At 40.9% G+C, this 26,886-nt stretch overlaps 1 protein-coding gene across 1 annotated transcript in view; it reads left to right on the top strand.

The window, feature by feature from the left end:
* MAP4K4 (mitogen-activated protein kinase kinase kinase kinase 4) overlaps positions 1-26,886 on the top strand; it is a 171,824-nt gene that overhangs the window by 105,206 nt on the left and 39,732 nt on the right. Inside the window, exons 3-12 of the mRNA XM_029964800.1 lie at positions 1,581-1,706; positions 2,500-2,610; positions 5,411-5,501; positions 7,027-7,157; positions 9,407-9,461; positions 11,855-11,933; positions 14,038-14,213; positions 14,867-14,939; positions 15,418-15,628; positions 25,481-25,642. Of these exons, the coding sequence (XP_029820660.1) occupies positions 1,581-1,706; positions 2,500-2,610; positions 5,411-5,501; positions 7,027-7,157; positions 9,407-9,461; positions 11,855-11,933; positions 14,038-14,213; positions 14,867-14,939; positions 15,418-15,628; positions 25,481-25,642 (1,215 nt within the window). The remainder of the gene's footprint in view (positions 1-1,580; positions 1,707-2,499; positions 2,611-5,410; positions 5,502-7,026; positions 7,158-9,406; positions 9,462-11,854; positions 11,934-14,037; positions 14,214-14,866; positions 14,940-15,417; positions 15,629-25,480; positions 25,643-26,886) is intronic.

Raw genomic sequence — 26,886 nt, 5'->3', positions numbered from 1 at the left:
AAGCTGTTCTGACAACGCTTTCTCCCAGGGCTGGTGTTCTCTGGGAACTTTGATTTACAAGATTCTTTTACTATTTTGTTCAGTGTTCCAGAAATACACAGTATTTTTACTTCAAAGATGCATCATGAGAAGATATAAGAATAGTTTATCCCTGGTGCATTTTGGGAATTCTGTCATAATAGTTTACGACTAAGCGTTGCATCCTACTATCAGAATATTTGAAATAATTGCTTGCTTTGTAGCATAGAGTAGCTTCTTTTACTCAAGCTGTGTGTACCAGTGTGTGTAAACAGTTAACATGTAGTTAGTATTAACATCTGTATATGTCATGAATAGGATATTTGATTGCTAGCATGGTACAAATTGCAAGGAAGTTTAAGGCTTAAAATTTTATCATGCAATCAGCTTTGGCATCACAGGATAATCAAAATATGTGCTACCATTCCCATCAGCCAGCAGCCCTAGGGAACAGAAGTTTTGGGTTCTTCCTGGAATTAATTTAGGGTAGACATCTTCTGCCTGGGTATCTAAGGATAGAAAATTGTGGAGAAAATAAAGATTGTGCCTAAAGGGGTATCCATCTGCCTTTTCATTTGTTGCCTCGATAGGTGCTTGAAGAAGACTCCTACTGTCTTTGGTATGGGAAGGGAGAGCTGGGGGTGGGATGGCATCTGCTCCTTCTTCTGTATCTGCTGGCTGCCTGCTCAGACACCACCTCAAAGCATGTGGATCCTTCCATGCAACATGTCCTACTGTCACTTCAGAAACAAATTGTGGGTGTTTTTAAGGAGGAGTTTCATAGTGTTACCTGTTCTATCTCTTTAAAGGGGTGACGGCCCTTCACCTGAGCTGCTCTCTTTTTGGCATCTGGCTGAAGCAGGGGGAGCTGTGGGAAATCCTTCCTCTGCCTTTGTGTCCCAGCATCCTGTTTACTGGCCGCGCTCCTGGCCTGTTCTTTCTGATGCACTTGCTCTTCCTCCACAGAGACAGATGGAGGAGGAGGAAACTTGTGCACGAGGCCAATGCTTTGTCCTTGCAGTGAGGGGAATTCCTGATCTCCACCTCTGCTTTCCTGTGCCAGTCCCGTGCTGGCACTGAAATGGGAACCTGCTTCAGCAGCTGGCTGCATGGAGCTACTGTCTGGCAGTTAAATAGAACTGGTTGCAATTTTCAAAATTAAAGGAGAAAAAATGAGGAAGATGTAAATAATACTCCTCTACCATAAATCCACAGATTTTTCCGGGTTTCTAGTTCTCTGGGTTACATACAATAAAAGCCTGCTAGCTATGTATTTGCTTATGGTATTATAAGCACAGGGTTTTTGGAACAGATTATGTCCTGCTCCATCATTGGGTCAAGTCCAGTGCATCCTTCGTTTGCTTTTTTGCACTGCTGAAAACATGGGAAAGTAAAGACCTATTTTAGACCATCTCAATAAACAGTTTTAGGATGGGTTTCCTGAGCATGATGCTGGTAAAAATCGAACTTAAAAAAACCTACTTGTGTGAAAGTGAAGGATAAATAAATAATACATGTGGTATATTAAACATATGGGGGTTTGTTTTATTTTTTTTCCAAAGGATGAAGAAGAAGAAATCAAACTGGAGATTAATATGCTAAAGAAATATTCTCATCATAGAAATATTGCAACTTATTATGGTGCTTTCATTAAGAAAAGTCCTCCAGGACATGATGACCAACTGTGGGTAAGCAGATATTTTTCAAACATGTTCATAAGTCTTTCCCTATTGGATGTAATTTGAGGATGACAGGAATACCATGTTATGGAAAGACAAACTAATAGAATTTGGTGCTTGCCTGAACAGATAGATAAGTGAATCACATAGACTAATCACACATTCTTAAGAGGATGGCTGAACCAAAGCGTGCTATAAGCAGTGGATTTGTTCTTAAAGTAACTTTTTTTCCCCACTTCCCCGATGGATAGTAGCATGTTTCTTGGGCACAAGACAGCTGAGCTGAGCAGTAAGAATATGTGACTGTAAAAAGAAAGCTCCACTTGAGAATTGTACCTATTACATTTCCCATCCCACCTCATCTACACCCTCTAGAGGACTGAAGTTTGGGTTTGAAATGGCAGGATATAGTCATCAGTGCAAGTTCTTCCATAAATAAATGAGAGTTAAAGGATAAGATGTGTTGCAATGGTGTGATCAGTTTGATTCCTTCAGTATTGGATGTGCTCTTACTGCTAATGCATTTTGCGTAGCTGAGCAAATCCAGATTCCCAGCATTAAATTACAGTGATTAAATCAGCCCTTGCAAATGTGGTAACTGATATGAGACATATTCCATATATGTCTGACACACATTGAAGACATTTGCTTGAATCCATTTTCCAGGCAGATATGTAAAATAAATTCTATTCTCTGCTTCACAAGGGTTTCCCAAATCAATGCTGCAACCTGATTGTTTGGCTTTGCTAAACAGCTGAGAACTGTGTTTAATGTTGGTTGTACACTGATATTTGTTTTTCAGCTTGTTATGGAGTTTTGTGGAGCAGGGTCTATCACAGACCTTGTGAAGAACACGAAAGGGAATACTCTGAAAGAAGACTGGATAGCATATATCTCCAGAGAGATTCTCCGGGTAAGGAAAATAATCTGTTCCGCACAGAAACAGTCTTAAAAGACATAGCCTAGCTTGAGGTTCTGCAAGAAGCTGTTTCTGATCAATCCCATTAGCCATTTCATCACTTGAAGAGCGTATAGAAGCAGATAGATGTCTGCTCCACATCATTTAACTGGGTGTGAGTTGTACTGTATATTGTAACAGCAACCTTGCAGAAAATAGCAATTTTTAGTCATGAGAAGCCAGCAGAAGAGCCAGTGACCTTACCTATTGTAGAAGCTGTGAAACAGTGTCCACAAGACCTGAGGCTGAAACGGCGTTGTAGCACAGTAGGGTATGAAATGGACTTTTCTGAATGTGCCTGCAACTGTCTTTCTCTGCTCCTAATCAAACCTATGGAGGAAGGGAGTTGTTGGCTCAGGCCAGCAGTCAGGACTTCTGTGCTGTGATGTGCTCTCATATTGTATATTCCTGCAGTCTGTCTAGAGCAAGCAGCTATATCATGTGTGGCTGGGCCGTGCTAGCAGATGGCGCTGCAAAAGTTTTTCGGGAATAGGGCTGCAACTTACAATTTTTTTCAAAAATTGAAACTTTAACTAGTTACTCTTAATATTTAATTTTCAGTTGGTACAGTTTAAGTGCTTTTTGAATTGGCATTTGTTTGCTGCACTAAGTGAATCTGATATGGTTTTCTCGTGCTTTTTTGTAAAACAAATTGCCTCCTACCCATACCACTACACAGCACGTTCAATTGCCTAATCGTAAATGAAGTTCTGAAGGGCTTTATGTTAAAGGAAACCAACACTGGCTCTTGCATAAATCAATGCTGCTGTTGTCTGTGTTATATGTTTGCTTTGCCTCGGCAATTTTTAAGATGAGGATGAAGGGAGACATATGATTCGGGTCTCTTGCTCTAATTCCAAACGCTAGAAGAGAGTCCAGCTGCTGGCGTTTGGGCTGGCACATTTTAAGTTGTCTACAAGGGAGAAGTTGTATTTCAAATCAAATGGATAGCACGCTTTAATATGAAGAAAGCTAACTTCTGCAGGACTGATCGTATGCTTGATTTGAGAGCTCTGTGGCCTTGGAGGTATTCCATGCTATATTGGATTCATTCTAGGTTCTCCTTAGGTAAAGCAGTCAAACGCTTGCTGAGAAGAGGAAAAAAATTTATTTACCTCAGAAAAGAGTTAGGGAAAGCTATTTTCTCATTCCAGGGAAAGATGTGCAGAAGGAGCCTTAATTACTGGCCAGCAGGAACTGGAATATCTGGAAAAAAAGGAACGCTAAACTCACATTGCTATGAGACATTGCAAAACTTGATTTGACACAAGAGTTTGTCAGAGATGGAGTAGGTTGTGTAACACAAAGTTAAAATGAGCTAAAGGGCTGAAGATTGGTTTAGGTGGAGACACAGGTGTGAAGATCAACCCAGTGGATCCTCGTGGGGTTGGAGGAGTCTGAGGACTACAGGAAAATGATATGCCCCTCTGTCTCCTCCCAGCCCTTTGCAAACCCAAATGTGTTTTTTCAGTAAGGTTGGATGGTACTCTGGAGAGAATAGATGATTATCTCTTTGGCTAGGTCAGAGTAGCAGAAGGCTTTAAAAAGTATGCTGTGTGAAGCTGTGGAAAAGCCTTCATTCCTGTGAAAAATAAGACCACACTTAACATTAGCAGTCAGTGAAGAGTTTTGGGGACATCAGCCCCCTTGATTTGCTTATGATGTGTGGAGAGAAGTTGTGGATGGTGGGTTTTTTGTCACACTCATTAATTGTTTTAAAAAAAGAAAATAGCCCGGTGGTTATGTAGGCAAACTGGTAAATGATCATTTAATGAAGAACATGTGTTAGGAAATACTTCTCTACAGCAACCACTACTCTCTTAACCTCTTGCAGCTGTAAAGTTTCTATTTCTTTATTTTTCATAAAAAATTAAAAGCCTGTGAGAGCAACAAGAATAGGCAAGATGATCCCACTAGAGACTACAATTTTCCAAGCAGAAAACTGAGGAGAAACCAAAATACAGGCAGTTGCTAAGAGGGTTACGTGTTCTCCCAATTACATTAGAGAGTAAAATGCAACATATGTCTTTCTCAGCCCTCCCTCCACATGGCTAACGCTTTGGGGCATGCATCCAGGTGCTGTCTCAACAAAAAGCACCGTATGCCAGGAGGTTTTGTTTCCTTTGGAAAGTATAATGCTTATGCTTTTTAAAATTTTTTTTCCTCTTCTTTTCTTTTGCATTTTTTTTTTCCTGAGGAAGAATTATCTGGCTTCATGTGTATGGAGGCTAGAGAAGAGAACTGCAGCTTTGCAGCAGAGCATTTCTTTGTCATCTGTCATCCCTTGCCCTCAAACATGACTGCCAGTCCATCATCATCCCACTCCTTCTCAGGGGTGCATATATGCATATTGATGCTGCATCCTTTTCCTTTCCACCTCCCTTCCCCAGACTAAATTCTGTGTGACCCTGTGCATGTCAGATGTCAGTGATGTGCACTGATGCTGATGTCGTTTACAGTGTAAGTGCACGGAGACTTTCTGGGAGCTGAACTTCCTTCACAGGACAGCGGAGAGGTGTTTGCACAGTGCAGGTGTTGGGCTGTATTTATGTACGGTGTGTGCATACCCTGGGGCCTTTGTCTTTGGGTGGTGTGCTGCTACAAGGCTGCTGTGGGTCCCATTGCACCCAGTTGCTGAGCAAGAGCACAAGACCCAGTGCTGTGACCTCTGGGGCTGCTGGGTATGGGTAGTCTGTTGCTAAGCCAAGAGCCTAACTCTGAACATCCTCTCCTTCCTCTCTTCTCCTTAATGCAGGGGTTGGCACATCTTCATGCCCATCACGTGATTCACAGGGATATCAAAGGGCAAAATGTGCTGTTAACAGAGAACGCAGAAGTGAAACTTGGTAAGTAGGCACACATGTCCACTTCCTCATTCATTCAGCCTTTGGCTTTATGATGTTCTGAAATTAATTTCATCATTTAAGAGCCCCACAACATGTTTTCTAGCATGAATACTCTGTAACTGCTTCCCTGTGGATTGACAGCCTGCATATATTTCCTCCTGCTTTGGGAGGATGAAGCAGGTTGTTGTTGAATTTTGTCAGAAGATGTTGACTTTCATGCCAGAGAATCAGTGATGGGATCATTTTGTTTACCCTGCTGAGCTTGAATTTGTTCTAATTCCCTTTATTCTGGACTTGGGAAGTGACAGGAGTCTCTCTTGTATTTGGCTTTCATTAAAATAGCACCTGCTGTTCACGTTCTGGACACAAAAGTATGATCTGGACAGCACTCTCAAGGGAGCCGTAGCATCGAGTTCAAAACACAGTTCCAGCTCTGGCATGCTTGCCGAAAACTGTGCTCATCCCTGGCCTCTTCTCTCCCTGCCAAGTGGACATACTCTTTTTTATTTCCTCTCTAATTTGTCTCTTTCAGTTATTGCACATGTTAACCTTCTGCGTTTGTATCACGCTTACACTCACCACCTTTTTTTCGTTAAATATAGAGCCATGCTGAAGCCCTCCCACCCAGCCCACATCCCTTCTGTTTTGCATTACACCTTCCTGCAGCACAAGGCATGGGAAGATGTCCCGGCTGCTGGAGGAGGAAGCTCTCGGGAGAGCTTTCCTTTGTTTGGTCCAAAATGGAGCACAGTAGCTTCCAAACCATTGCTCCCACTGAGCTTGTCTACACCAGTTTGTCAGTGTCGCTCGGATGATGGATGCAGTGAAGCTGACACAGGCTGCTACTGGTATAGAAGGACATATAGTACTGGTTGTCAGCAGGGAGAACTGAAGGGTGGAAAACACCCTTGTAATATAATTGCCTTGTGATTAAACAGGCATCTTTTTCACAATGTGTGTGCATGTGTGCTCAAAGTTAGCGCTCCTTGAGTAATCCTCGTCTTTTGCTCCCACTGATGCTATTGCTCTGTCATCAAAGCAGAGACCAATTCCCTGAACAACAGATCATTTTTTTTTTTAGAGCAGAAAAAGTGGTGAGCCAAAAGGGAGGTTCAGAAAGGTGTTTATGAATGCAGTTTTCCCACAGCATGAGAGGTACCTTTGTGAAGTGGCTCTTTCTGTATAGGCAAAGGTGCTTGGCTTCACCATGTGGGAAGGGAATAGCACTTTCTCAGCCTCCCAAGCAGTATTTTTGCAGCTGTGCTTTCCCTTCTGTCCAGGCAGACCAGTGAGAGGTACAGGAGAGATGATTGTATTCTGCTGTGTTCCCTGACACTTGTGGCCCAAGCACATTGTGTGTGAACCACAAGGGCTTATTTGCCTCAGGATTAATCATTGTATTTTTCCTCAGCATGGTCCTCCTACATGGAACATTTACAGGGTTTTGTTTCCAAATCACTTTATGAAAGTAATCACTGCATTATTTTTCCCCTCTTATTTTATTTTATTCTTTTCCCACCCACAGTGGATTTTGGTGTGAGTGCTCAGCTGGACAGAACAGTTGGCAGGAGAAACACTTTTATTGGGACTCCGTACTGGATGGCTCCAGAAGTTATTGCCTGTGATGAAAATCCAGATGCTACGTATGATTATAGAGTAAGAGAGTCCTGTTCAAAGAAAAAAAACCAAAACAAGCATTTGCAGTATAAATGTCCATGAATGATGACAGTTTTTGAGACTTCTTATGCTTTGTAGGAGTAATAACTATTTTGTATAGTTACATTCTTATTATGGGAGTACAAGGTATGGATACTGTCAAATTGTGATCTTTAACAGTTGCTGTTGGTTGTATTATCGTGTCTTTGAGACATAAGGAATATAGGACTTCAGAATGCTGTATGTGCTTAGAGAAGGCAAAAAAGAGTTTAACTGGAAATGCTTGTGTTCTCAATTTGTGTAATGCTTGTACATTAAATTGTGTTAGACTCCATCCCAGTTATTGTAGTAACCCAGAACAATACATTTTAGGTGTTGCCTTAAATAGAACCACTGTCTGGAGAGCCAGTGAAGTACAGAAAGAACTCTTAAAACTATTAGTTTTTTCCGGATACATATACAAGTTGATAAAAATTTATCCATCACAACATTTCTTAACAAAGATCATTCTTTACATTGTTTGGTGCAAACCAAAGATTTAATTACTGCAAAACTGTAATTGTCTTGATGGTATTTGCTCTACCCTTAAGAATATGAAGCATATGTATTTAAAGTTAAATTTTTCTAGTGAAAGCATACTGTAATCTTAAAAGTTGTTCTCAACTGACTTTAATGAGAACACAAACAAAATAAAATATGTGAAAGTATGCTTTTTTAGAAATATTTGCTTGGACTAATGCAGTGTTCCAAATTTTAACCAAGGGCAACAACAATATCAGAAAGCCAGGGATTAAGGTCCTAGAGATGAATATCAATTATATCAATTAATTATATCAGTTTGCTCAGACTGATAATGTTGTTAGCTATCGGTATGTTTGTGTATGTCTACATCTGTTTAAAAACCGAGATTATTTGAATCAGTGTTTTTGTACCTTTTGACTGAGAATGATCAGATTGGTCCTATTTCTTGTGATTTTATTTTTTATATCTATCATCCCACTGTACTAAAGATAATGCTTTATATCTTTGCAGGTGGAGTTATTAGTAAGGAAGGTTTGCTATTAAATGATCTAATAAAATAGAAAAACTCCCTGTAATATTTGTAAAGCAGTAGCGATGTGAAAAACAATTCCTCCTGCCTCTGAAAACACCTGCTGATTGTTACTAGTGGAGCCTATAAGGCACTCTCTCCCAAAAATTTCATGTTTGAAAGATTCTGTACGGTCATGAGGTTGTGCAGTTTAGCTTAAATGGCTGAATTGGACCACGAGAAAAGATTGCCTTGCTGTGTCTGAAAATACAATTGTTGGAAATGCTTTTCTGCTTGTAGTACATGAAGAGCTTATTTGCTCATTACTTTTAAGTAATTTGAAATAAACACAACACTATTATGACCAGACAGGTCAACTACTTTGCTCAGGAACGGCTCTTTCACAGCAGCCTCCTCCAGCACTTTGCCCATTAAGCCGTGTCAGTCTCTGGAGCTGGTTCCTTGCCAGAATCTTCCATCTTTTGCCTGTGTTTGACCTTCCTGGCTCTTGTTCAGGCTCTCCCTAGTCAGAGGTGCTGGCCAGAGGTGGTACCTTGAAAGGCTCCTGCTGAAGGACTTTTGTTCTATAAAGCTAAGAAGGTGGGGGGGAGTGTTGCCTTTGGCTGCAAACAATGTCTTTGGTACAGACAGAGGTGAAGTAAATGTTGTGAACCTCTGCCTTTTCAGTGGTGTTGGTGACTAATTCACCTCTCTTGTTTAACACGGGCCAGTATTTTCCTTCTGTTCCTGCTTGTTGTTTAGGTACCTGAAGAACCCTTTCTTGTAGTTTTTAATATCTCTGGCCACTTTAAATTTGAGCTAAGCTTTTGTGTTTATAACTGTATCTCTACACACCCTGGCAATACCCTTGTTCAGTCCTTTTTAAATAAGAGAGTATTGGAAACTGTTGTTTCACAGGCTTAAATATCTGACAAATGTATTTTCCATTGTCATAATGTGAATATATTTTTATGTGTTATTAGAAAGGGTTGTTTGCTCACTCTGTAAGAATAGGTGCTTGTATTTCTGCATATACGTATGTATTATGTGAAAAGAGGGATTTTATTATACTGTTACAAGAAAAAAGTAGCTTGTATTATTTAAATAGCCATGGTATTTGGTTTCAGCCTCACCTACAGGGCCTCTCTAAATAGTACTCTCTTACAGTCTGAATGGGCAAATCCACCTACTAACATATGGTCTTTCTCTTTTTATGCAGAGTGACCTTTGGTCATGTGGCATTACAGCCATAGAGATGGCAGAAGGAGCTCCCCGTAAGTGAAATGTGTGCTTCTCCAGGGGGCTGATTAAGACTGAGACATATACTTGGGTGATGCTGGTTGTAATCTAAGCCTAGTTTTGAGGTTTCTGAAAGTATCCTCATGTTATTTCTGTTCTCTTTGGTTTTGCCTGCTCTATAAATATAAAATCCTGTAAATAGCAATGCTTTTGATAAAGATAGGATTGTGTTTAAGCACTACAGTGCAGACTGCAGTAATTTAATTTCTATAGTAGGAATATTTGGAAGCTAATCAAGTGTCTGACTTCCTTCCTATGGGTAGAATATTGTGTTTTGGAGTTGTGTCCCAATTTGTCTATGGCCTGGCCTGGAATACTGAAACCTCAGCTGGGGAGAGGGTCAGTGGGGCCTTGAGGAAACAGACTTTAATGAAAAGCACATCTGTAGCAATTGTTTCTGTGTTGACTTTGTTTCGGTCTGGATAACGCTAACATTGCTTCTCTTTTTGTTTCCACTCGTCAGCGGGTGGTGTTGGTCTTCCTTAACAGTGACATGACTTAAAGTGTAAATCCATCTTCAACACAAAGCACTGAACTTAAGTATCCTTAAGCAGGGATCATTGTCACTTCATATGATATTTTTTGAGAGGGGAATCGGAAACCAAAAATGCACAACTTTCTAATAGGTTCTTTTCCTTTCACATAGTTCTTTTGGAATATCAAGGCAGCAGATATATGTGAGGAGGACAGAAACATTTGAAAAGAAAAGAAGTTAGGCATGATATTTTGGCTTTTAATGATAATTTTTATGAAAATTGCAAATTTTGAACTTGCAAATATGCTTACCCTCACCTTCAGTTGGAGCTCTGTATTTAAAAAATAATAACTTAAGGTACTTAAGAGTAAGTTAATTTTTTTTACACATAGAAAACTACCACCACACCAGAGCCCAACTGGAAACATCTCTCTTTGAAATAATCATGTTGAAATAAAGTACTGATATTTCCTGGCGAAAAAATGGTCATTTCATTATAGTTGCTGTCTGATTTTTGTTGTTGTTGACTTTAATGTAAGATTTATAAATCAAATCACAGTGCTCTTGTGTTGATTCATGTTTTAGGAAGTCTGATGGTTGGTTTTGGTTGTTTTTCCCCTTCCTAATTCATGCACATTTGCATGAATGCCCATGTGAGAGCTACTCCCAGGACACTTCAGCCAGTGCTGTATGAAGTGTTTGAGCTACCCCATGGCCTCCTTTTTGCCATACCTTTTAGTTCATTGCATTGGGGTGCCTGGATGGCTTTCAATTAAAAGCTGTGTCTGTGGGCTTTGTAAGCCTAGAATTGGACAACAATTTTTTTTTCATTTCCAAACCTAAGCAGAGCTTGGCCCCTCTTTGTGTAAACGCACAAGAGGGTCATTTCAGAAGTAAGCAAAAATCCAATGTAAATGCTGAACAGCTCTTGTCCTCTGGCATGTAGGCCCTACCTCCTCCTCCAGTGGCAGCTGAAGAGTCCATCTTTAAGGTTGGTGCTCTGCTGGGATTGCAGACATCCAAGGGGCTTCTTTGTCAAGATTGTGGCCCCTTATTTTTGAATCCAGAATTCACTTTACATCAATTTATTTCTTCTGAATTTCCATTGTGTGGAAAGTGTCACCTCTTCCTGCAGTGATCACTCAGGCTGAGACTGATGGTACAAGAGGTCAAACACAGGAAGATGGTTAAAACAGAAGATTTGCTCCTAGTGACCTTTTTTGGGCTGCCTCTCTCCCTGCTCCCTTATTTTCCTGTTTGCTTTGCTTATGGGACAGGAGGAAAGGCTGTTGGGCAGAATTCCTGGGCTCTTGCTAAATGTCCACTGAAAGCAATGGAACTTCTTTTGACAAAAATTATGGGCTTGCATTTCAGTTCTGCAGGGAATCCTTTTTTGTGATACAGACCCTCTCGTGTTTCAAAACTTCCATGCCTTGAAGTAAAGAAAATACCTAAGTCTGGAGAGTAGAAACGAGGCATCCTCCACAGTGGGAGCAAAGGGCAGGTGGAGGGAAGATTTTATGAAACAGTAACTGTCATTCTTCCCTTCTGCCATCATCATCTCCCAATGTTTTATTGACTGGAAAGTCAATAAAAAAGTTAGTTGACTTGTGGCTAGAGGAGGGCCACGCTCAGATGTTCCCATCATGGTTAATTCTGAAGGTTAATCCGTGCTTCTATCTCCTTCTCTTTTTTGGGCTACCCTTGGCACACTGAGCTGTGGAACTCTTGTAATTTTGGGCTAATTCCATTTAGCTGTGTTGCTGTCTGCACCTGCTGCATGTACATTTGGGATGGTGGAAATGATTGTGGAAGCTGAAGTCATGGTATTGGCAGAGAGCAGCTAAAACAGTGTCTGTATGTCTCTGTTTGGTTTTGTTTTCTTCCCTTCAGCACTTTGTGACATGCATCCCATGAGAGCTCTCTTTCTGATACCCAGGAACCCACCACCACGGTTAAAATCCAAGAAATGGTATGTATTAGTTATATCTTGCTATTGAAGCATTTTGTAGCATGATGTTTTCTCGTGTCACGTACAGTTTTGTGACCGCTTCCGCAGAACTACAAAGCAATTTAAGTTAGCAAAAATCGCTCTGTTATCTTTTGTGCCACTGAACCAAAGCATGAAATAAAATTCATGCATTGTTTAGCTCTGTTTGTCTCAGAGAAATTTTATCTGGAATTGTGTGTGAAAATTGCTTCTTGACAGAGCAGAATCTGTATTAAGGTGACAAATGAATCGATATTTTAAAAAATAAACTCCTGCAGCACTCTTAATATGCACTATGTTTTCTCAGATGTATCATAACACAGAAACAGAACAGTACTATAGTGTTCTAGTTGCTAAATAGAAAGGAGCTATTAAAACTAATGAAGGCTTTTACTATAATTATTGTAAACGGTTGGAATTGAGTGCATGCTTCTTGCCAGCTGAGCAGAATCCATTAGTATCGGAGGATTTCCTCCCAGTTACTGGTTACAACTGGCACATATGAAAAAAAAATACTCCCTAGAAAGAAGTTTCTTATAGATTGAATGTGATCACAGGATGCTGTGATCCTGTCAAAATAATGAAGTGGTTTGACTGCCAGTTCAATATCAACATAATATAAACTTGGCTTGCTTGCTGGGGTTGGTCTTTGCCTGGATTGACTTATTTATGTACTTGTACTGTTAAGGGGTGCTCCCTCTCGTATTTCCCTTCTACATATATTAAAGGAATAGAGATGCATATACAGTATTTGCATAAGCCTTTCATTAACTTTTTATGTAAAATAATAACACTTAAGGTGTGAGGAATAAAAAATCTAAACAACCAAGTAACCTTGAATTCAGCCTTTTTGATTACAGTAGGAAAGTGAACTGATGGATGGAAATCATTGTTTTTACACTTAACCATGTAGTGGAGATGTTTGCTTTCCAAGCACTGGCACAGGTTGAGAGTGCCTACCAATTACAAAGTGACTCTGATCAAAGCCAATGCTGTTGTGACTCAGCTGTTCTGATAGTGTGCTCAGGGGCAGGTTATGAGAAAATGGGCCAAGTGATGAAAAAGTCGTAGAATCATCATAGAATGATTGGGTCGGAAGTGACGTTAAAAGATCATCTAGGTCCAAACCCTGCCATTGACAGGGATGCTACCCACTAATTCAGGTAGCTCAGGACCACATCCAATCTGACCTTGAACACTTCCAGGGATGGAGCATGCACAACTTCTCTGGGCAACCTGTTCCAGTGCCTCACTGCAGTTTTTAATATTTCCAGTATTGTCATTTTGTAAGATGTCTTGTTGGTGACTTCTTAGTGGAGTCATCTTTTAAGAGTTCAAATGAAGTGCAAATTTAGGAAGGTGGTGCTGCAGCTTAACTAACTCCTGTACCCTGTCACTATGATGTGTGTAGTTCACACCCTTAAATTGTGTCAGAGAGAATTTGACCCCAGGTGCATCAACAGACAACACCGATCAACAACCACCTGTTGTTCTGTAAGAATTTTTTTGTGTGACTCTTCAGGTAAAAAATAAAATAATCTTAAATTCTAGCAGATCTAACTAGGTGAACCCAGGTGCATACAAGAGCAGTGAGGTGCTGTGTGTGTTGGTAGTGGCAGACGCAGTTCTTCATGGCTGTCTGTAGCAGACGTTCCCTTAGATAGCATGGGCAGGTGAAGGCATACCAGAGCTGCCCTGCCTCTGCTCCAAGCAAGCTGGAATTCTATCCAGTTCTGATCAAGAAGTAGCAGAGCTGGGTTTGCATGATTTACCTTGGCTAATAGATCCTGACTTTCAGAGTAATTATCCCTGTGAAAGAGGGCACATTACTGTGAGGCTGTGCCTGAGCACTGCAGGTATGTTCATGTTACCCTGTGTCCCTGCAGCCCTGTGCCCATTATGCTCAGCTTAGCTGGAACACACTCAACTTTGTTTAGGAGGTACACTTGCAGGCAGCACTTGTACTGTCCTCTGAGATGTGATGCTCTCTGAGGAAAGGAATTAGACTTGGAAGAAGAACATAAAAAATGTTTCAGTTGAGTTTTACCTGTCACTTTGTTTTGTTTTTTCCTTCCTGCTTTCTCAGGTCAAAAAAGTTTTTCAGCTTTATAGAAGGTTGTCTAGTGAAGAATTACATGCAGCGACCTTCTACAGAACAACTGTTGAAACATCCCTTTATACGTGACCAACCAAATGAAAGGCAAGTCCGAATCCAGCTTAAGGACCATATAGACAGGACCAGAAAGAAGAGAGGAGAGAAAGGTATGCAGCTTATAAAAATCAAGTATTTCAACTTGTCAAAAATACATATTTTTGTCCTGCTTTACATTCTAAATCCCCACCCCTAGAAAAGCTCCAAACAACCCAAGTCCTTAAAAGGTTCTTTTTTAATTCATAATTTGACTATCAGCAGGCTTCTGTGTTGTTCTGTCCTTTACAGAGAAAGTATCAATTTCAAGTGCTGTATTTTCCGATACATTGAGTTTACTCACTTCTGGGCCACTGCCTCTTCCATCCACACAAGTGTTAAATGGTATTTAGGAGGATATTGGCATATACGCATTTCCCATTTTTGATCGGCAGTTGTTTCATTTCCTGAAACAGTGCCATAAATCAGACTTGCATGAAATAACCCATCACAAGAGCTATGAAGCTAGTGTTTGGGGTAGCCTTTTCTCTTTGTTCAGGTGCTGATGAGGTGTCTTGTCTTACATATGAAACCTGGTGTCATTCACGGAGCTTGCTGGAAGTCTTCTGTGCTCCTTTACAAGTCTGGGAAGATGGGGTTGTATATATAGAATGAGTTCTATATATAGAACTCATATAGTTCTATAGATCTTTAGTGCTACTGCAACCCTCCACTGTCCTAAAATTAAAGATAAGTACTACCTAGGCCTTTTTTTCTTTCCTGTTAGATGAGACGGAGTATGAATATAGTGGAAGTGAGGAAGAAGAGGAGGAAGTGCCTGAACAAGAAGGAGAGCCAAGGTAATAATTGCTTTTGGGATGGCTCAGGGCAGTCCATGCCAAGTAAGTCTAAAGGTCTGTGATTATAAATCAGGAGCAAGCTAAATTTCTCTCTTATTAAGTGAATGCATAAGCCACACAAACCACCCAAAAAGTTTGAATACTTATGCCGTGACTGGTAAAGGTTTTAAAGCTCCCCCTCCTATGGCTTAGAGCCAGCAAGCTCTGGATGGAGGGAGATTTATGGCAAATACGATTGATCAGGGTCTCCACAATGTCAGCATTGGTCCTTATTTTGCTTGACCTCATTTCACACCTTCCACTGAGAGCATGTATTTAACATGCACCCAGTGTCTTTGCTTTGAAAGAAACAAGATAAAACTTTAACATCATGATATACTTTATTAAATATTTTAATAAAAATTTCCTGCTTGGAAAAGGTATGTAATGGCTCATCAGGCTCTTTTGTACTGGAGGCTTTAACTTCCTCTTGTTGCAGTTCCATTGTCAATGTGCCTGGAGAATCAACCCTCCGACGTGATTTCCTGAGACTGCAGCAGGAAAACAAGGAACGGTCTGAGGCCCTTCGGAGACAGCAGCTGCTGCAGGAGCAGCAGCTCCGTGAACAGGAGGAGTACAAGAGGCAGCTGCTGGCAGAGAGGCAGAAGCGGATCGAGCAGCAGAAGGAGCAAAGGAGGCGGCTAGAAGAGGTAGAAACAGGAGACTGGAGTCTGTGGGGCAGAAGCCCTTCTTCCACTTGTGTTTACCATTTCTACACCCATTTAAAAAGAGTTCCCTGTAGCCCCAGCACATCTCAGGAAAGAAAGCAGCATGTGAAAATCCAACTGCAAACGCAGAGCAAAGCACTTAAATCCATCACTGGCTACTTGAATATAAGCTGTCTTCCCAAGCATTTGAATATCCAGCAGCTCCAATGGAGGCAACAAGAACCAGAGCTAGGTTGTTTGAAGGTGTTTTGTGTGCGAAGGCTGTGTCTTGGTCTCTGTTTAGACTTTAGGTAGCTGTAGAGAACAGGAGACATTAATTATTCCCAGGTGAATTTTTTTTTTTTCAAGGGTATTTCTGGGGAGTATGGGGGGCCATAACATGTCTCAAATTCCCCTTTAAAGCTTTCTCAAACATTAGTTTGGCATTTATTCTTGTAGGTAGAAGCCTATTTTTTAATGTAAAACTCTCTCATGCGTATTAGCTTAATGACTAAAAGCCACCTAGATCATAGAATCATAGAATGATTTGGATTGGAAGGGGCCTTTAAAGGTACATCTATAGATATGTTTTATAAATCAGTGTTAAAATTATAATTCTGCAGGAACTACAAATACGTAAACCATCTTTTTGTGATACAGTAAGGAGGCAATTTCTGTATACTACTGGAAGATAAAATGAATGTACATGTTCAATATTGTTCTGTCATACTTTTCACCTCCAAAAGTCTCATGTGCATTTATATATATGTATGTAGATGGAATATGCAGTGTGAGCTTCGGAGGTAGGAGGATTTCAAAACAGCTCTTTAGGGCAGAGCTGGGTATGACACAGAGCTGAAGTGAAACCAATCTTCTGGCTCTTCAGGAAGTACAGGGTCAAATTCCAGTCGTCCTTAAATGACCTCTTGCTTGCATCTCTGTTTCAATCGTTCACTTAGCAATGATGGAAAAACTACACCCAGTCTGGTTTTCCAAATTCTGGTAATGTTTAATGAGGATGCAACCAGGACCAAATGTTGGTTTGCATCCCATGATGTGTTTGCATAACAAATAATACAAAGTTCCAAATAGCTTTCCAGGTCACATTATGCTCCTTATCCCTCTTTTTCAGTGTGCAAATGAGTTTAGTGCTGCCGTAAGGAGAGATTGGTAGCTAAGATTCAACCACACACGAATCCAGGAGAAGAGACAAGGGGGAGGCATATAAACTCCATTTCTCTTCTGTTTCTTCCCCACCCTTCTAGGAATGCCAGGATAAACATCGTAGCACTTCCAAGTGTTTTTAGACTCTGTAGCAATTTTGTGGGGGGAGCAACTAATAAAGAAAGACACTAGAAAAATATGAAAATAAAATATTGATATTGACAAAGGTGGGCAAAAGTTGAGATACTGTTTAGCCTCTCAAATTTTTCTTAGTGTGGGAGTCAATGGTTTCACTTAAATGCCACTTTAATCTCTAAGCTTCTGCAGGCAGTATTTTTTTGTTGAAGAAGAGGATTACAATTAAATTATCTAGGTCATTTAACTTTAGTAATGAGTGCAACTCTTAAAATCTAGATTTTCTTTTTGAAAGAAAAAGTTTCCACTGCTGCTAGTAGTGGAAACAAAGCAGTGCACTGTTTTCATTGCATGGATTGAACTTTTTGGGGAAGTTGCAGATATCATAACCTAATGAGCAACTAAAAAGAAAAGACAATTACCTGAAAGTTGTGTTTAATAAGTCCTGCTTTTTAAAATACAAAACAAAACTGACAGCTTCCACATCCACAAGACAGCATGTAACTGAATAAGGTTGCACAATAAACCATGTAAAATTTTTAAGATATAAGTTTTTTACCTTGTATTGATCTGTAACCTCTGCCTGGTTCCCCTGGAGGCATAGATATGAATGATGAGTTATAACGGTTTCCTTTTGCAGGTGAAGGGGTGGGCATATTATTCTTAAAGTGAATTAAAAAAAGGCCTCACATTTAACTTTCACAAAAAAACTCATTTAGTTTGTTGGATCTTGTGTTGGAAAAATGTATGATCCCAAGTGATTTTTAACAAAATAGCAGCCAAAACAAGCTCTTTGATATGGGGGAAGGGTGGTAGACATATATTTAGATAAACATCAGTGTTGTGACACAATTGAAGGCCAAAATATTGGAATGTTGTCACTTTGTCCTTAACTCACTCCCCCTGTTTTGATGAAGCCAGTAAACAATGAAGAGCTTGGTAATGGGAGTTAAGATTAGTGTCAGGCATTGAGTCTCAGGGCTTCCATAGCTTTGTTGATATTTTTACCAAGCCTTACTTTCTTGTAATTTTTTCTTGTGTAAAGTAAGTTTATGTTTGCATATACCCAGTTAATATACTTTGTTAGAATTTTATGTATTAGATAATCTTCCTGGACAAGTTGCATATACTTCCCCCCCTCCCTGCTTTCTATATTAAAATTGAGGGCTTGTTCTTACAATGCTGGCACAGAGCCTAGACAGTTTTGACCGAGACTGTAACAGGAACAGTGTTTAGGACATCTGCCAAAACTGTAATTCTCAGCAGTATTAGAGAAAAGATTACTTTTTAAAAGGCATATAGGTGACTTCTAAAACTTGTTGTTGCAGGAACCTTATAATTTGTGTGTTCCTGAGAAGGTGAAAATGATATGAGGTCAAAGTATAGGAAAGGACCTGAGACATTTTGGGATGGGTATTATTTGTCCTACGCTCAACCTTCCTTTAAGAGTCATATAAAGATTATCAACTGAAATGTTTCTACACCAACGCACGCAACATGAGGAACAAACAAGAGGAGCTCAAAGTTTTGACCCGGTCCCAGAAATTTGACATCAATGGCATAAGTGAAACCTGATGGGATGAGTCCTATGACTGGAGTGCCCCGTTGGACAGTTACAGGCTCTTCAGGAGGGATATGCAGGGCAGAAGAGGCAGAGGGATGACACTGTATGTTATAGAAGGGTTAGAATGCATGGAGCTCACAGCTGGCAATGGAACAGTTGAGAGCCTCTGGGTAAGAATCAAGGGGCAAACAAATGCGGATGTCATCGTGGGAGTCTGCTATAGGCCTCCCAGCCAGGATGCTGACAAATTATTCTTTGAGGAACTAAGGGCACTTCCAAGTGAACTGCCCTTGTCCTTATGGGGGACTTCAACTTGCCAGAAGTTAACTGGGATCATCACACAGATGGTAGAACCCAGGCCAGAAGATTCCTAAAAACCTGGATGACGACTTACGGAACAGATCCTAAGGGAGCCGACTTGGAAAGGCGCCCTACTTGATCTGCGTGTCAACAGAGTGGATGTTGTGAGCAACGTTGAGATTGGTGGCCACAGTGACTATGAAGCAACTGAGTTTAAAATCTCTGTTGTCAGGAGGACAAGTGCCAGCAACACCTCAACTCTGAGCATGAGGAGAGCAGACTTCAGACTGCTCAGGGAATTAGTAAGTAAAGTCCCCTGGGAAAATGTTTTTGCAGGTGCTGGGGTCCATCAGTACTGGTCGGTTTACCTCCTAAGGGCACAGGAGCAGCAATTCCCAAATGTTGCAAGCCAAGCAGGCGAGGCAGAAGGCCGACTTGACTGAACAGGGATATTCTCTGGAAATAAAGCAAAAAAAGGAAGGTTTATGCCCAGTGGAAGCAAGGTGAAGTGACATGGGAAGAACACAGAGATGCTTCTTGCTGCTGTAGGGAGGAAACTCGTGCAGCCAAAGCTGAACTGGAGTTGAAGCTGACCAGAAATGTGGGGGCCAATAAAAGGAATTTTTTCAAATACATTAATGGCAATAGACTGTATATAAATATCATTGGCCTACTGCAGGATGAGAATGGTCATCTCACAAACAGGGACAGAGACAAGGCAGAGGTGTTTAATGCTTTCTTTGCCTCTGTCTTCAACACAGATAATGGACCAAGGGGGTCTCAGTGCTGTGAGCTGGAAGACCATGACTGCCAGAATGATCAGTTCCCAGTTGACCCTAAAATCATGTGATCTGCTGCTCCAGCTGGATCCCTACAAATCTGTGGGGTCTGATGGAGTTCACCCAAGAATCCTCAAAGAGCTGACTGTTGTCACCACAAAACCTCTCCAGATGATTTTTGAGCAGTCTTGGGAACCCAGACAGGTCCCAACTGACTGGAAGTTGGCGAACATTGTCCCGATTTTCAAGAATGACCAAGAAGGAGGACCGTGGAATCTGCAGGCCTGTCAGTCTCACTTCAGTGCCTGGTAAAGTTATGGAGAAGATTATTCTAGGAAGTATTGAAGAACACCTGAAAAACAACACAGTCACTGGTCACAGCCAACACGGAAAGTCTGCTTATCAAACCTGATTTCCTTTCATGACAAGGTAACCCACCTAGTTGATCAAGGGAAGCCGGTCGATATAATATTTTTGGATTTCAGTAAAGCTTTTCATACTGTCTCTCACAGGATCCTTCTGAACAAACTGTCCATCACACAGCTTGGTGAACACATCATGTAGTGGGTGAACAATTGGCTCATGGGTGGAGCACAGAGGGTAATAGTGAATGGGGTAACATCAGACTGGTGACCTGGGGTTCCACAGGGCTCCATCTTAGGCCCTGTGCTTTTCAACATCTTCATGAATGACTGGGATACAGGACTGGAAGGGATGCTAAGCAAGTTTGCAGATGACACAAAACTCAGAGGAGCTGTTGACTCCCTCAAAGGCAGGGAGGCCCTGCAGAGAGACCTCATCAAATTAGAGGACTGGGCAATCACCAACCATATGAAAGTTCAACAAGGGGAAGTGTTGGATTCTGCACCAGGATGGGACAACCCTGGCTGTACATACAACCTGGGGAATGAGGTGCTGGAAAGCAGTACTTGGAAAGGGAGCTTGGGGTCCTGGTCGATGGCAAGTTGAATGAGTCAGCAGTGCCCTGGCAACCAGGAGAGCCAACCATGTCCTGGGGGACATCAGGCAAAGCATCACCAGCCAGTTGAGAGAGGTGATTGTCCAGCTCTGCTCTGCACTGGTGCAGCCTCGCCTGGAATATTGTGTGCGGTTTCGGAAACTTCAGTGTGTAAGAAATATATAAAGCTATTAGAGAGGGTCCCAAGAAGGGCAATGAAGATGGTGAAGGGCCTTGAGGGGAAGCTGTATGAGGAGTGGCTGAGGTCACTTGGTGTGTTCATGTTGGAGAAGAGGAGACGGAGGGGAGACCTCATTGCAGTCTACAACTTCCTTGTGCGGGGAAGAAGAGGGGCAGACACTGATCTCTTTTCTGTGGTGATCAGTGACAGAACCCGAGGGAATGGCCTGAAGTTGTGTCAGGGGAGGTTTAGGTTGGATATTAGAAAAAAGTTTTTCCCTGAGAGGGTGGTTGGGCACTGGAAGAGGCTTCCCAGGGAAGTGGTCACAGCACCAAGCCTGACAGAGTTCAGGAAGTGTTTGGATGATACTCTCAGACACATGGTGTGACTCTTGGGGATAGTCCTGTGCAGGACCAGGAGTTGAACTTGATGATTCTTGTGGATCCCTTCCAACTTGGTATATTCTGTGATTCTGTGAACTATGTAAGTAAATGTTTAGATAACTCAAACAAGAAAGCCGAGCTGTTCTGGCTGATCAGATATGTATCTGTGTTTCTGTTCAGCAACATGGAGACAACTGCTGTCTATCAAAAAGGTGTTTGAATTTGTACTTAGCAAAACTGAGTCTGGTTTGGAAAATTCAGAATTGGCTGTGCTGGAATCCCATTCTGTGCGGACCTCCACAGTTCAGGATAACTTCATTAAATGGTACCTCTGTCCTTGGCTATGAGAACCAACCTAAGGGATGTTTTTGAAGTGGTAGGTTATAGCTCCACTGGCAAGTAGTACAGTCCTGTAGAAGCAGATTGTGGAGTACAATAATTAAAGTGCTGAGGACCTGAAGATTTCACTCCATGTCTTTAAAGACTGGAGGAATTCCTTTGGACTAGCTGAGGTCTAGACTGTGTGCCTGCTTGTGGTTGGAGTGCATCTGCCTTTTTAATTTCGTCCAAAAGGAGTGGTTGGCACTCCAAGACATCTTCAAAATATGAAACAAAACTGGATAAGTGGAGACGATTGGCTGATTCATTTCAAAAGAGCCCTCCTGATCTGAACCAAGATGCTAATGTTGGTGTACCTGCAGGCAGTTTTTGCCAGGGCTTTGTGTCTTTTTCAGAGGGGGAGATTATTCATATCTCCTTAATTTGAATTACTTGCAGCTTGGATTGGTACTGAGTAAGAAGTTCTGCTTCTGGTTTATCTCTAGTGTGGACAAAGCAAAAGTCTCTTTAATAATCTCTTCTTAAGCTGATACCAGACTACCTAATTCTTTGTGAAAGAAATAATTAATATATGTATTTATCAATCTTTGAATATAAGACAGAGTAATAATATTTTATGACTTTTAAATTAGAGGATCTATATCTGTCTTCATCATTTCACTGTATGAAGAAGACCCTGAGTTTGTTGGTATACACCAACTGCGTGTGTAGTTGCATTGCCCCCTCCTGGTAAATCATGCTCTACTGCATGGACTTCCAGTTTGGAGATGTCAGGTTCCATTATGAGATCATCATTATTGTACCCTAGAACCGGACAAGGAGCCAGAGTATTGACACAATGTTTTCTATGCGTACTTTTTGGATTTTTTTGGAATTTTTATTTTTTAATGTTGTTTGCATAGTAAATGCCCATTTTGTGAAATGCAGTAATTTGAGGCAGTATGGGCTCTGTCAAAATTCTGTTTTGGCATGTCTGAAATTTCTTTGAAGAGTTCTTACCCTTACCTTCTGGTCTACAGTTAGCTCCTTGATAATAAACTTTTTATCTGACATGTGCCGGAAAGTTGGCAATACCATATCCAACTAAAGAAGATCTGGACCCAGCTTGGGTCAATGCAACTTGCTTTGCATCAACCAGCTTTGCCATCGCTTTGACAAGATGTAGACTAGGACCCAAGAGAAGGTTGTCACTGTAGGTTACCTTTCCCTGAGCTTGTTAAAAGTAAATTCCGTTTTGTTATTGGCCAGTAGTTTGATTCTGAGGTTTCAAAGGCCACATAAAGGAAGTGAAATCTTTCTTTTCCAGCTAGATCTTGGGAATAAGGGGATCATGCAGGATGTTTGTGCAGGCTCCTGCAGTGCCAGGTACCTCCCTTCCCACACGCCCATCAAGGGGCTGAGGCGGTGTCTGATGGGAAGGTGGAAGTGAGACTGAGAAACCACATCTCTCTGTGTACTTTGGCACACAGGCAATAGCACATTTGTGCTTTGGAGATTTGACTTCAATGCACGCTGGTGGCAGAGAATCCTTCTTTCCCCCCTTTTTTTTTTGCTGAGTAATAAATATCTACTGTTGTACTGAGCTAGATACCTGGATCAAGGTTTGCTTAAAAATCTCATCTTTTAAAAATTGATTTTGTTTATTTTGTGTTGCCATGGGAAAACAGCTCTCTTAATCAATCTGTAACTTTTTTTCTCACATTAAGTTCAGTTATTTATAATTATTGCTGAATACTTCTGAATTAGTTCAAGATGCAATGAATTTGCCCATCTTCCTTGTAGTGAGAATGATGCCATCTCAAGATTTGAAATATATCTGCTTAACGATGTCAACACAATATTGTTTGAGTTGATAAATGTGCATGTTATATTAGCCAGCCAACAGTGTGCTGTCTCTTGCATCCTCAAGGCAACAATATTATTGTACTTCACATCTTAGTTTTCTTAAACAAAGAACCTGTCAGACTTGATTAGCCAAGAAGCACCTGAATATATTGACTTAAAAGTAGAAATTGCTTGACACCAATGTGTATATTCAGAAATAAAAGTGCCTACTTAATCCTTTTACAGTGCTTAAAAAATGAGGGAGGGGAAGCAGTGAAACTTATGAAATGCACTGTATGCCATAGCTGCCTTGCAGCGCTTTTGCTATTTTTATATCTGCTTTCATTGAAGAGAGCTTGCTTAAGCACAAGCAAAAAGGCTGGTAAGTGGATTTAGTTAGAAGAGATGCAAGAGCAAGGAAGCTGTGTTTCTGAGAAGACACAGAAAATAAGGGGGAGAAAAGAGCTTATGTCTTGGGGCACAGGAAGGTGGTAGTGAACCCAGGATGATGCTGTGGGCCAGGAAGGAGGGCGTCATAGTTACAGCGTGGGTGTATTTGAAGAGTGGTCTTCAAGAAAGTGGCATCTTTCCCCAAACTTCAGTTAATTAAAGAGAATTGGAAATCAGCCTGTATTGAGTGTTTCTACTTCATGAAGTCACAGAATGGTTTGGGTTGGGGGGGACCTTAAAGACCATCTAGCTCCAAGCCCCCTGCCATGGGCAGGGATGCCTTCCACCACTGAAAGCCCCATCCAGTCTGGCTTTGAACACTTCCAGGGATGGGACATCCCCTACTTCTCATTGAAGAAAAGGTCAGAGAACCCCAAGAACCATCTTCCTGTGCCCCTCCCCCCATGTTTCTTATCCACTGTCATGTCAGTATTGATTCCAGAATGTGGAAAAGCTGTTGATTTTTCATTTACTTCATAGTAATGCAGGATAACGTGCCAAGCAGAGAAAACTCATCCCATTAAGTAACCTTTGCTTGTTCAGTTGAGCACAATGATGAAATGCACATCGGTAACTGGTTTTGTGAACCCAAATAAAAGCTTAGTCTGCTCTTTCTTGCAAGACTACTTGGAGTGCCTTGAGACTGGCAAATCTGTGGCAACTTTCCTTCAACAGAAATTAGTGATAGTATTAACCTTAACCTAAATGTGATAAGGAATAACCAATATACGTTTTCATTTTTGTCTCTGGGATTAAATTTGTGCATGCTATTTTTTGGTTTAAATTTCTTCTATATTTTTTAGCGTATTATAGAAACCTATAATGGAAGTAAATGTAGAGATATTTCCAGTTGATGGTTGAAAAGGAGACAGCTGGGTCTTTTGACACTTAGGCAGTTGTGGGAGGCTGCCTGGGATTTTGAGGTAGGTGGAGTAACTGGATGCTTCTGCTGAAGTGCATGAGGAGTTGGTCACGACTGTATGGGCATTTAAAATGTCTCCTCTGAAGTCATATGTAGTGCTCTGTAGACATAAATGAATCAGTTCATGCTTTCTAGAGCTGTTTTCCAGGTTATTTTCAGACCTGAGCAGACTTATCAGCACCAGTTTGTATTTGGGTCATGTGTGGAAGCTTATCTGTGTAAAAGCTTAGTTCAGCTGTTTTTCCTCTTTTACATATAGGTGCTTTTGATGTTCTGGGAGGGGCTGAGGTGTTATTGGTCAGCCTTTTGTCTCTCTTAGGCAAAGTTTGGGCAGTCTGTTAAACTGAGCTTGGACGTTGGGCCAACACCACCAAGTTCTTAGCACACCATGAACTATTTTAAGAGAGAAGTTACTTACATAAAGTTCAGATAGTTGTCATTTGAGTTAGCTGATTCAGTAGGGCTGATAATTCACTTTTGGCAACATGTAGATAATTTGCTGATGTCAAGGAAGTTGTCGCTTATTAAGATTTGAATTCAACAGTTGTTCAAAGATTGGGATTTCAGTGTTAGCCTCTCTTGAAGAGAGCAGTGCACTTCCACACCTTGGTTGTCAGGAACATGGTATGTGACTTTGTGTGTGCGCATGAAGAAACCAGAGAGAGTATGCGAGGCTGCTTTCAGAGATAGGTATGTGCTGGCTATGAGTTAGTTTCCTGGTGGAACACTTGCATAAAATGTTTTGTCACTCAGTTGCAGAACTTGCCAGTCCTCACTCCACTATAGAAAGCAACCCCACCTCTTTCTTTGATAACAACAAAAGTAAAACTTTGTGGTTTCTTTTCCCTTTTTGTAGCAACAAAGAAGAGAAAGGGAAGCTCGGAGGCAACAAGAGCGTGAGCAAAGGCGGAGAGAACAGGAGGAAAAAAGACGTCTGGAAGAAATGGAGAGGAGGCGTAAGGAGGAGGAAGAGAGAAGAAGAGCAGAGGAGGAAAAGAGGAGGGTAGAAAGGGAGCAGGTGAGTCCATGATACAGATATATGTGCAATAAGTTTGTTTCTTCTAAATCTAATTTAATTTTTTAGAAATTAGTAAGCCTAAAGCAGCTTAGAGGCAACCTAACACTAACTCTTTCATCTTTGTTTTCTTTGACAGCAAATGCACTAACATAGATCGTAGCGCTTTATGGAAAATTCTGGCAGACTCAATATTCCCTCAAAAAAAAGAAGTCTTGTTGCAGTACTCATTCTAAATTCAGCTTGTGCCCCTGGGCTGGACTAAAAATCATTAGAATTGGCAAAATCATCACTGGGGCTGAAAATTGTTTCTAGGCTTGTCTTGCTGGATCAGTGGTTCTTGCAGGACATGCCCCTGTTCAGAAGGCCTCCCAAGAGAAAGGCAGCTCTGTTGCATGTCAACTTCTGCCACCCAGAATTGGTCAGAGGCTTGTCATGAACTTTGCATACTCTGAATTTGAGAAGGAATCTTTGAGCTGCAGAGGGTTTTCCTTCTTGAAACTTAAATATACAATTACTCTCTCTGTTTAAAATGAGCTCTAATAATGTATGCCAGTTCAGGCACCAAGTATATCTTGAGTTATGTCAGTATGCCCTTAATATATTGAAAGTACAGGTGAGAAACCTGTTAAACTGTGAAATTCAGCTGCTATATTTATGCATGAAATCTGCATGTTTTAAAATCCCTTAATAACTTTAATCAGGGTGATAATCAGGGCAATACTTACTGTGCATGTACTGCAAAATACTGATCCCAAATAAAAGGCCAAAACTTCTGTCCTAGAGACTGATTGTAAATTTCTCATTAACTTCAGTAATTTTGAGTTTGGCCCTGATACATCTTAATTTTTTCTTACATAAAGTCACTGTGTTTGAGATCGTTGATGATCGTGTTACTGGGGAATTTTATTGTGTTTGTGTATGTTTCAAAGATTTTTGAGTCAAAAGGAGAGAAGACTAACAAATGGGAATAAATATATGGAAAATCTCTAATTACTGCATAGCAATTTGCTTTTGGGCAGACACCGGGTATTCCCCCAGCTGCTTTTTAAACTGTTGAAATGCTAATTACGCACAGTGCCGGTAATGACAAATGGTTAATTGATGTGGCCAAGCTGAACCACTCTGAATTTTTATTCTTTTTTCTAGAAGAAAAGACATGTCTCCTCTTAGAAATTTTGTTAACTGAAACTGTGGCTCAGCCAATGTGCGTAACAACAGTATAGTGTATCTCATCGGTCTGTCAC

The sequence above is a fragment of the Manacus vitellinus genome, unplaced genomic scaffold (genome assembly GCF_001715985.3).
Source record: "Manacus vitellinus isolate BGI_N305 unplaced genomic scaffold, ASM171598v3 scaffold_7_pilon, whole genome shotgun sequence".
Taxonomy (NCBI): Eukaryota; Metazoa; Chordata; class Aves; order Passeriformes; family Pipridae; genus Manacus; species Manacus vitellinus.
This window is presented reverse-complemented; position numbering and strand designations above follow the sequence as displayed.